The sequence below is a fragment of the Anneissia japonica genome, unplaced genomic scaffold (genome assembly GCF_011630105.1).
Source record: "Anneissia japonica isolate Jap-2015-1 unplaced genomic scaffold, ASM1163010v1 scaffold45511_len14067_cov102, whole genome shotgun sequence".
Lineage (NCBI taxonomy): Eukaryota > Metazoa > Echinodermata > Crinoidea > Comatulida > Comatulidae > Anneissia > Anneissia japonica.
In genome coordinates, this window is record NW_022732809.1 from 1 (window position 1) to 11,445 (window position 11,445).

Consider the following 11,445-nt stretch of genomic DNA (forward strand, 5'->3'; position numbering starts at 1 on the left):
CGACGCTTACCGACGCTTGCCAACGTTTACCAACGTTGGGCCAACGTCGCTTTGCTAGCTGGGATGATGCAACCCTAGAATGGGTTCACTCATGCGTGACCGTCATACGTATACAAAATTATATTAATGCCACAGACTCCATTGGTAAAGACAAGCCAAACTAGTCACTCGTCGCAAATCCTGTTTCAGAGATATTGGCCAAAACATTTTTAAAAAAATCTATTTTATTACACTAAACTAACCGATAAAGATCTATACATTGTGCTATGCTATTTTCCCCATTTTTGCAGGCATTTCTGCCTGAGAAATGCCCGAAATCATAAACTTTGAAGGCTGATTTTTCATATGGTGTTCTTTAAACAGCTGTATGTTTAAAGGCTTGTAGGGAAATGTCAGATATAAATTATTTTTTTACCATTTTACAGCTCTCATTTTACTGTTGAACACTGCATGTGTTAGTAACTAAAAATGTATTTTTGCGACAATGGACTGGGTTTGGCTTGTCTTTGCCATGCACACTGTAGATACAAAGAACTTCATATGTAGGAAAATGATTCTAGATGTATGCATACTTCAAAAAATGAAACTATAATATACAAAACTTCATATATGTGAAAAAATACATTGTTAAATTTGTTGTTTATTTAGATATAAATGAGTGCGCCAGTGGACCATGTCAAAACGCAGGAACTTGTCTTGATGGGGTCAATGGATACCTCTGCCAGTGTTCTGCTGGCTGGACTGGACAGAATTGTGAAGTAGGTACGTACCATTCCAGAGGCAGGCGTACAGTGATTTTAAAATGGAATAATTATATATGCGAGAAAACACTGAAGCAAGCCAGATAAATGATTATTATTAGTGAAAAGAATGCATGAAAATGTTGGTTCAAAACAAAATGGAAAATGTGTAAATAGATTTTTATGACCAATTATAATGCAACCATGGATAAAATGTATGTTTTTAAGTAACAAAGTACAGTATTATAGTTTTTTTTTTAAAAGGGAGAATGGTTTTTGCAAAATTAACATTTTTTTATGTACATTTCAGAGGGGAAGAGAAGGGATACTGAGGAAGATTACTGTTTGTACACTTGCAAAAAAGTGTTGATAATTGTGAATGACTCCTAAAGAATATTATATTTAATTGTATTTCAGATATTGATGAGTGTGCAAGTGTTCCATGTCAAAATGGTGCCACTTGCCTGGATGCTGTCAATTCATACTTCTGTGTCTGTGCTCCTGGCTGGACTGGTGCTTTTTGCACCATAAGTAAGTCAATTAATCAATCAATCAATCAATCAACCAATAAATCAATCAGTCAATCAACCAATCAGTCAACCAATCAGTCAACCAACCTATCAATCAATCAATCGATCAATCATTTAATCAATAAATCAATCAATCAATCAACCAACCAACCAATCAATTAATCAATCAATTTATCAACCGGTCAACTAATCAATTAATCAATCAATCAACCAGTCAACCACCAATCAGTCAATCAAATAAACATTAATTTCTTCGAAATCAAACAATCATACAGTAAAATCAAGATGGTATGTCACAAAGAACTTAAGGCTAATATTCCAAATATTTCTATTTTATGGGCTTTTAAATGTTCATCGAAATCTTCTTTCCACTTATTTAAAATTACATTCATTCTACTAACAGGAGTAGCTTCATTGCACAAGTATAAATGCATGTTACATGATTTTGAAAAAAAAAATGTGTATGTTGCGCATATGACAACCCCCTGTTTTTCTATCGTAATTTGCTATTTTAAGCCTTGTCTTATACGTGAGAATATAATACGGTAAGATTTGAGAACATAGCAAAACAGGGGTCTCAATTAAAGTTTACTGTAAGTCGTCTAGGTGTATCTTCCCTGAACTACCAGCCGTTAAGTCTGTGGTTTTTCAATGTATAACAAAGAAGTAATAAAAACTAGAATGTCGCCCCAATTTTGACGAATATCATCACCCTGTGGTGATATCAGCTTGTCGCTTGCAGCCAACGTGTTAAACATATCTCCTGGAAGCGGCTTCTTCTTCCAACTTGGGACCCGTGAATAAATTTTGGACAACTTGATTATTACCATAGAGCTATTATACAACTAGAGTGCTGACTAGGCGATGAAGCAATGCAGAGTTGTGTACCATCCAAGATGGCCGCCATAGGAAAATAACACCTTCAGGCTTAGTATACATATTATAACTATAAATAAGCCTTCTGACTAACTATTATTTCATTAACCATTAAACTGTCATAGTCAAAATGAGACAAGTGGGGTATATAATTTAAAAATAAAGTACTTAGGAATGAAAATCAGAATTGTGTACCGTACACCACAGCACTCGAGCTTCAACATCGCTGTATTCAAAACTGTAATGGTACATTTAGGGCGACATTGAAACAATGCTTAGCATATTATGATTGGCTGAATCAACAGCAGCCATCTTGTATGTGTGCACACACACAGTTCTGCGTATTTCCAACATCAAATACATTGCAGGTGCGCTCCAGCATTCTTATTATAACTCAATATAGTGCACTTTCATATTTACATTGTGTATCATCATTTTGTGGATGCAGCGCATTTTCTCAAAGGAGATCAATAAATTGTTAATCTTGTTTTTACACAATGACTTTTACAGATATAGATGAGTGTGCATCTCTGCCGTGTCAGAATGGCGGCACCTGTACCGATGTTGTTAATGGGTATATCTGTACATGTCTACTAGGTTTCTCAGGAAGTGTCTGTGACATGAGTGAGTTGTTATATTCCAACAATCAACAGTTTTTCAAATTATTTAATTTTCTGAGTTTAATAGTGCAAATTTTCATATTTCCATTTAAGTTATATCATTTTTTGTGAGCATAGCATGTGGACTGGTCGTACATACAGTACCACTTTTAATTTTAGTCCTAACTAGTTAATGATTATGTCGGATAATTGAACAAATTGAGTGAATAGGTGATGAAGTGGTGATGTAGGAGAATGAGCATTGGAATGATGATTATAATTATGACAATGCTGACGACGAACAGCGATGCTGACGACAGTGATGATGGTGGTCAGGATGATGAAAATTTAGATTTTTCCATTCATCAATCAGTCAGTTGATCATCGATCATTCCATCAATTCATTTTGCATTGAGCATATAATTAAATTATTATTACTTATCCAGGTATATTTATTCAGAATTCATACAAAAATATTAAAATACTAATTCAGAAAAATGTACAGACCATCGTGTTGGGATTCCCAACACGAGGGCGTGCATTTCAATACTTGGAGTATATATTATACGTTCTTTGAGTCAACTGTCTCTCTAGTCTAAGTGTGGAAAGAACTTCCGAAAAATTATTCAATGATTTAAAGAGAATGCACCTCCTACACACGCTCTTGTGTGCGATCAATTAGTGTTAAGAGGAAGCTTTCGATTTGTTTGACGACACAACGCTAAAACGGAATCACTCATGCATGGCTGTCCTACCGGGCATCCCACGTTCTCTGCATACGTAGATTTGGTCAAATTGCATCATAGAATCCACACAACGGGGAGAACTTATCGTTCTTGCATACGCAGATGACTTTCAGCGCCGTCATTACATTCTACGTCCTACCGTCGTCGTGCAATCGAAAGCTCCCTTCTGAGTCCAAGTAGGCCCTGCTGCGAAACGGGCAACATAATCAGTCACAGGTCTAATGTAACATTTAAGGAATACTAGTTCATCTCTGGAAGGGCAACCAAACTTATTATACAAACTTGTATAATAAGTATAACAAACTATTATGTATATTTACAGCAGCTCTCAGTATGTTATTTTTTTATGATTGGATAATTTTTGTGCTTCGTATTCAGATGATAATAACTGTTCACCAAATCCATGTCAGAAGAATGGGGTGTGTATAGATGGCCTCAACACCTTTACTTGCCAGTGTATTCTTGGTTGGACCGGAACCTTGTGTCAAACAAGTAAGTATACCCAAATATGGCATGATGACATCATGTTATCATGACTCTATGTTGTCATATGGGAAATTGAAATGCACATATAGATTTCTAAAGAGAATTAAGAATTAATTTAGGAGAGTGTTTTTTCTGAATTCCTAATTGGATGTAATACAAATATTGCCCTTGTTTTCGTAAGTAAAACACCCCTAGATAATAATAGAATCACCCATTTTAGATATCTGTATATAGATCGCCTTCCAATTTCCTTAATATTTCCTGAAAAATGAACATTTGATGGAATTAGATTTATTTCCACCGTGCAATCTTTTTATTTACCTCAAGATATTGATGAGTGTGCTAGCTCACCCTGTCTGAATGGTGGTGTCTGCGATGATCTGGTGAACGGTTACCGGTGTACCTGTGTAAGCGGATACACGGGTGTTGTCTGCGCTGCCAGTAAGTATCCTGTCTCGTGAAGGTTTTGCAGGTTGCCCTAAAAATATATGCATACAATGATGCATCCAAAACAGAAACGCATATATTGATGCCACAATGGTAGCGAGTTTTGAAAACAATTACTACAAAAATGTACTAATGTGCTCCAAACACCACTTTAAGATCCAAAAATGGTTCTGTACTCAGAGCATTTATCAGTCAATCAGTGAAAAGTGTTAATATATAGATTATCATTAAATATATAGATTTATCATTAAGTGCAATTCTCTCTCCAATTAAAGACCGCTTTGGGAACTGGAGTTTACATGGTCTTTAGCAGCCATGGTCTCAAAATAGAATAATAAAGATATATAAATAGACATTTGTTGATTTGAGAACACATAAATGTTGTCTTTGATTGGAGGTGGATTTTAATTGGAGGGATTTTTTTTATTAGAGAGAGAATGTCATTCCTGATGATGCCATAATTATTGTTGAAATATTGAATCCCAACACGATGGCGTGCATTTCAATACTTGGAGTATGTATTATACTATCTTGAACTGTATATAGATTATTAATCAATAAAAAAAAAGGATTATTTGATTTCAGATACTGATGAATGTGGTAGTTCTCCTTGCCAGAATGGTGGTTTGTGTGTCGATGGTGTTAACATGTACACCTGTACTTGTCCACCTGGATTCCAAGGAACTCACTGTGAAATCAGTAAGACAGCCTTCGTACCTTACTCTTTATTTCTCTGACACCCTTTAATTGCCATTAATTTCATATATTTGTACCAGATTTCAACAGTAACAAAATAATCATTAACTTTATGTCCGCAAACCTTAAAAAGATACTGATTAAAAGTATAGCAGCTGCCTATTTGCCCATTAGAATTCAATAGAAATTGTAACCATGTTCTTAAAAAAGTCCCAACCAATTATATTACGTGATCTGCTCTGGCAAAATCAGCTGTTTGTAGGAAAAATTCAAAATTGAGTTTTTGGTATTTTTATATTCTACATACATTTTTCTTTAAAACAGTGTTTATTTGATGGAAATTGGTTGAGTATTAGCAAAGTTATGAATATTTAGTTCATTGGATATCAGCCGTGTAGGTTTTGGGAAAACTGCTTCCAAAGATTCAAAGTAGTTTATTATTAAGATTTTGTATTTTAAAAATAATTGTAATATACTTTTCAGTTAGATTTAGTGATTGATATTTTGTAGAAATTTTCTTCAATATACCTTCCTTTATAAAATTCAAAAACTTGAAAACTTTTACAATTTTAATTCCCGAACATTTTGGGAAATTGCGATAAACAAAGTATTTTGCCAGAGACAGTCCTATATAATACCGTAGAATATATATATTCTTTATTGTCAAACTCATATTAAATATACAATTTTTAAAATTGCCTTGCAATGAAATCATAGTAACTGACTACAAATGAGTGTTAAAATGCTAAAATTTTGAAATGGGTTCTAAAATGTATAAAATATAATAGTAAAAATTGACACAGAATCAACTGATTGAAGAGCGAATTTTAAAAGCGTTGTTTTGTTCATGGGACGTGCAGTTTACCAAGTCCATCTGCTGTACTGTCGCAAAGCAGAAGGGAGGAACAATTTTTTTGTTTTTATCCTGGGATAGAAAATTCTCTCCATCCTACTAAATGTAACACAGCTCATAGCGTATGATGTCTATCCAACGTTATTATAGTTTCCTTTTCCACAATATCCTTTCCATAATATTATTACATATTTCTTCAAGTGTTTAACATTAACACCAATTATATTGCTGGATGTTTTTAATATTTTTAAAAAAATGTTAATGTATTGAACCAGGCTATCTCGCAAAAGGTAATGACAAATTGTATAATATTAATAGATTGATAAAAAAGTGACATTTTGTGTTTACACTTGAACATATATATTTTGTATTTTACTTCCAATTTAACTTGTCATCAGTCATTACACTCAAGTACTATTTGGCTACAATTTTAACGGCTTCTTTATATATTGTTATTTGTTCACGCTCAATCTTATTTGTCATAAAATCAGTTATCACCTCTTTTGTATTCTTATTATTTTATAAATAATTGAATTGGCACCATAGGACAGACGATTCCCCTTATATTTGTACTCTTGAATGTTGTTGTCTTTCACAAGACCTTCCATGCATGCAAGAGTCATCTGCATACCTAATAGAAAGGCAGTTTTCTAGATTAGATTCTTCATATGTACATGTAAAATCATTTGTATACAAGAGACGATAAATTAGGCAACAAGATGCGCAACCCTGAAGCTCACCAGTATTGCACATCCATAAGACGGTTTGAAATTAAATTATTATCACTTACGCATTGGTACAATTACTTTAAAAAAAAAATCACATATTCAAAAATTAATGTTGGGTTTATTACTATAGATTGCATTTTCTTAATGAAAACAAGCTGCGTATGAGCCTACTTTGCTGCTGGAGGGAAAGGATTGTCTAAGAAATTGATGACGTAATGTATTCATTATCGTTTTCGTAAGCTTGTGAAAACCCCTAATGTCACCCAACCCTATAACTGGGCCACATACAACAGTCTTCTAGACCTCACCATTGTCGCCTGACAAATGTGTGCCCGTAGCCATTTAATGCTTTATTATTCATATTATTAATACAGTACAGTTGTTCTTTACAGATATCAATGAATGTGCCAGCAGTCCTTGCCAGAATGGGGGAACCTGTCTGGATGGCAACAACCAGTATATATGCCTGTGCGTGCCTGGATGGAGTGGCAACTTCTGTGAAACAAGTATGATAATCATTTAAATAATTCACCTGTTTTTTATGATTTTACACCTGTACAAGGCATAATTTTAAGTAGTGTTTCCTTAGCATTTGAAAACTGTAATAGTAAAGTCCATCTTGCATTAATAGTTACCTGGATATAATACTAACTATTACCATTGTTCCTTTTAACTTGAACACCCCTTGAATATATTAGATTGGTGCATAGAGACTGACCTTTCTATTAAATTCAAGGGGTGTTACCTGGTTAAATTGGCTACTACCTTTTTCCTATAAACTATAACACCCCTCCATTATATTTGAATGGTGCCTAGAGACTGACTTTTCTATTAAATTTGCACTGATGGAATTAACGGCTACAGCTGCGCATGCCCCTCAGGATGGACAGGCACATTCTGCACAATAGGTAATCTACTATAATCCTTTCAGGCCTTTTTTTTTTCTTTTATTGATACTGTTTGTTTTTTCATTTATTGTTTTTTTTTTAATTGTTATGCCTCTTGTTATTGTTAATTATTATTAATTTTTTTATTGTTATTCCTATTATTGTCATTAATATTGCTACTTTTATTATTATTTTTATTATAGTAAAGCAACAATTACATTCCAGGGGAAATAAGTTTATTCTGGATTCAATATTAAAACTATTTCCTTTTTGTTAATCCAGTTGTCAATTTTTATAAATAAATGTTGTTTTTACTTACGGACTTGACATATTTACTTATAAGAATTGACAACTGGATTAATAAAAAGGAAAAAATTCAGAAACAATTACATTATTATTATTTCATTATACATTTTGTAAGATCAGTCAAAAAAAACAATTTTCTAATATTTGATCCTCCTTAATTTTGTTACGTTCTCCCATGTTTTTCTTATCACTTTGATCACTTTTGTTTCTTGTAAAATATAAAATTTTAAATACTGTTGTTGGGCAGGGTACATTTTGATAGATCCCTGCTCAGCGATGCTGGAGTATCCACCACCCAAACTGCAGTTTGTTTTTCCAATTACATCTGCTCACTTGTTCTGCAGATAGAGACTCGTATTTTGCGCAATATAAATAAACAACCTTTAACCTTTAGCTTTATAAAAGACAAGAATAAAAAAATAATAAAAAATATAGTAAATAAAAATATAATTTAAAAAAATGTTGTACTGTGTAAGTATGTAAGCATTAAATTTTAATCGGTGCACTGATTGTTGGTATGGACACTGTGCTTGAAAAAGACAGACATAGACTATGCTGATCTCAAGTTCAGTTCTGTTATTGAAGTCATTGAAAATTGGGCCACATATTGATTCCTTTAAAGGTTATGCATGGTCTAGGTTAATCAATAATATAGTGCTAATATTTTTATTTCAGACCTAAATGGGTGCTTAAGCGAACCTTGTCTAAATGGTGGGACGTGTACCGATGGTGTGAATGGACACGTTTGTGAATGTGTTAATGTTTGGACAGACCCTGATTGTGCAGATAGTAAGTTCGCAAATAAGCATTAGTACGGAGCTCTGTCCAGACTACAAACTATCAAAAATTTTCATTGAATAAAAACAGAATTTATGTCAATATATTGTCATGATGTGATGTCATCATGACTTTATAAGAATCCAACATGTTTTTAGTTGATTTCAGAAATTTCACAAAAGTCGAACCTTATTAACTATCTGCTTAGCCAGCGCATGCCCTTTGCTCCCCCAATTTTAACCTCAGCATCGATAAATTTTACGGTCTTGTTCCCATCTTTCTACTGCTCTGATGAGAACATTAGTATCTTTCCGTATCTGATCACAGCCAAACGTTTGCTGGGAACGACTACTTTCCCTCTTGTCAGAGGATTCATTGTGGGTGTCTTAACATAGCTAATTCTATTCATCCTTGTGACATAAACGAACCAGAGTAGTCATCTTTCTTGAATCTTTTGTTTTCACTTAACCTATTATTGTCATAATGGCAGTGTTTTCCTTTTCCTTTAAAAACAAGTTTGTTGTTTAGATTTTTGGCTGACCCATCCATGGGAGTTTTCTTTCTTGGGCCTGTACCTTTTTCCTTTCCCCCGATTTGTTTTGATTTTGTTTTTTATTTTTTATATTTAAACTGGAATAGTAATCAAATGAATTGAATTAAATTTGAATATATTGTATTTTAATTGTGTTGATTAATTTCATTTATTGTCTATAATTAGTATTATTATTGTACGAGAGACATCATATAAATGAGTGTAATTGTTATGATAATGATTTTGTCCTGATTTTACTTCTTGTTCAATTCTAACTCAGGCACTATTCCCTCTCCCTCTCTTTAACTTTGACCTGAACTTTTGAGGTAAATTTAAATAATCCATCATCGATAGAGTTCAAAGAGCTGTCCTCTAATATTTGTAAGTTCAGGTCAAACGTTAAAGACACAGAGAATACTGAAGTGTCTGTGCTCTTTTACTAAAATGTGTGTTCATTATTAAAAATGCACTAATGTGCTTAATAAAGAAAACAAGCGTTCAATGAGATAGATCAAAATAATTCAGTTTTACCTGTTTTAAATAATGTTTGCTACACAAGTGTTACATTGATTATTTTGCAAATATTATAAACTTTATTATTTAGCTTTAAAAATGGCTTTATAACCTAAAGTTAATAAGTTTGCCTAAAAATAGACAAAAGCGCACAATTATAAAAGTTAATTTTATTACACAATAATATAAATATACTAACTTATCACAGATTCCATGTACATTTACATTACTTACAAATTTTCATTATTGTTTATGAAAAATGAATAACTATTATATACATCTTGTGCTTCTGAATGGAGAGAAGCACACACACAGATAATTTCTTTGCTTAAAGACATAACAAATGGCCCCCGCAACCTATTCTGTTATGTTATATTTTAAAATAGAAATGTGTTACAGAGAAGTTTATGACAACCTCACATTTCCTGATGCCAAAGTTGGAGAGACGGTAGATTCCGAAGACTTGTGTGGTGAGAGTAAAACAAATTGTAAGCATATAAAAATATGTGTTTTTGTAAACTGTCTTATTAAATATACTACTAATAATAATGGATTTTAGGAGTAGGCCCTAATGTTTTGCCCTATTTGACGTGGGCAAAACATCACTCCTGTGATAATTTCCTCTGACGCAAACGCAAATAGTAATAACGGTCGCTAATAGTATACTTTCACTATACTTGCAAGTCAACTAATACTTTTTCCAAAATGTGAGAGAAATAAAGACCAGAAACGGCAATCAACTGTAGTGGAATACATTTTACCAAATCAAATGTATACATTATATTTTTAACAGAGGTGGGCAAAGACATTTAGCCACCTAAATTTAATCAATGTTCAAATTTATTTAGATATATTTATTACATGTTTACCAGTAAATCTGTTAGATGAACATATTTGGGCTTTTTCAATATTAAAAGTGTACTGTTAAATATCACTCTAATTATATAAATAACGTCTATGTTTGTACAATTAGATCTTATGTCTCGTGCTACCCGAACATGTAAAGGCAAAAGTGCAGCTGTGTGGGAAGATCCTGAAATAAACGACTGTGGACCTGACGCTACAACTGAACAACTGTTAGAACGTCTAAATTCGGTGATGGTCAAATTTTGTAGATCACAACAATTCAGTGATTATAGAATGTATCATATCTTTAGTAACAGAACAACAATAGTAATAATAATCATAACTGAATCCAGTTGTTGATTATATATAACTCTGCGTTTCGATTCCGCGTGATCTTTTAATGTGTGTTTATTCTTTTCCTAGATGAATGTTACAATGGAAAATGTTGAGGAAGTTAGCAATAAACTGGAAGAAATTATAAGTAATGCAAAAGATATCTCTGTGAAAGCTTTGGATTCTACTGCTGAAATATTGATGGATATTCTCCAAACAGATGCTAATTCTACTGAGGTATCAGCATAAATATATACATATATATTTTGAGTACTATTATTATTATTATTTATCTATTTGTTTTGATTGTGTTTATGGTTTACGCAGCAAACTTAATCAAAGAAAAGTAAATACAGTGTTCGAATAATGGACATGGTACATCGTGTAGCATAGCTCTCAACGAATGTTGTCTTATAAATAGATAAGTAAATACAAATAAAATATTGCACCTGTTCCTTCCCCATTAGTGAACCACCGGGTACCAATTTATACTCCTGCGCGGAGAGAAACAAAGCGCCTTTTCCAAAAACACAGGCGAAATATGCACATT

At 33.0% G+C, this 11,445-nt stretch overlaps 1 protein-coding gene across 1 annotated transcript in view; it reads left to right on the forward strand.

Moving 5' to 3' along the window:
- Positions 1-648: 648 nt before the first annotated feature.
- LOC117115814 (protein jagged-1-like) overlaps positions 649-11,445 on the forward strand; it is a gene marked incomplete at both ends in the record, with an annotated part of 13,726 nt that continues 2,929 nt past the window's right edge. Inside the window, 11 exons of the mRNA XM_033259756.1 lie at positions 649-762; positions 1,158-1,271; positions 2,657-2,770; positions 3,870-3,983; positions 4,305-4,418; positions 5,010-5,123; positions 7,094-7,207; positions 8,570-8,683; positions 10,103-10,204; positions 10,690-10,811; positions 10,986-11,132. Of these exons, the coding sequence (XP_033115647.1) occupies positions 649-762; positions 1,158-1,271; positions 2,657-2,770; positions 3,870-3,983; positions 4,305-4,418; positions 5,010-5,123; positions 7,094-7,207; positions 8,570-8,683; positions 10,103-10,204; positions 10,690-10,811; positions 10,986-11,132 (1,283 nt within the window). The remainder of the gene's footprint in view (positions 763-1,157; positions 1,272-2,656; positions 2,771-3,869; positions 3,984-4,304; positions 4,419-5,009; positions 5,124-7,093; positions 7,208-8,569; positions 8,684-10,102; positions 10,205-10,689; positions 10,812-10,985; positions 11,133-11,445) is intronic.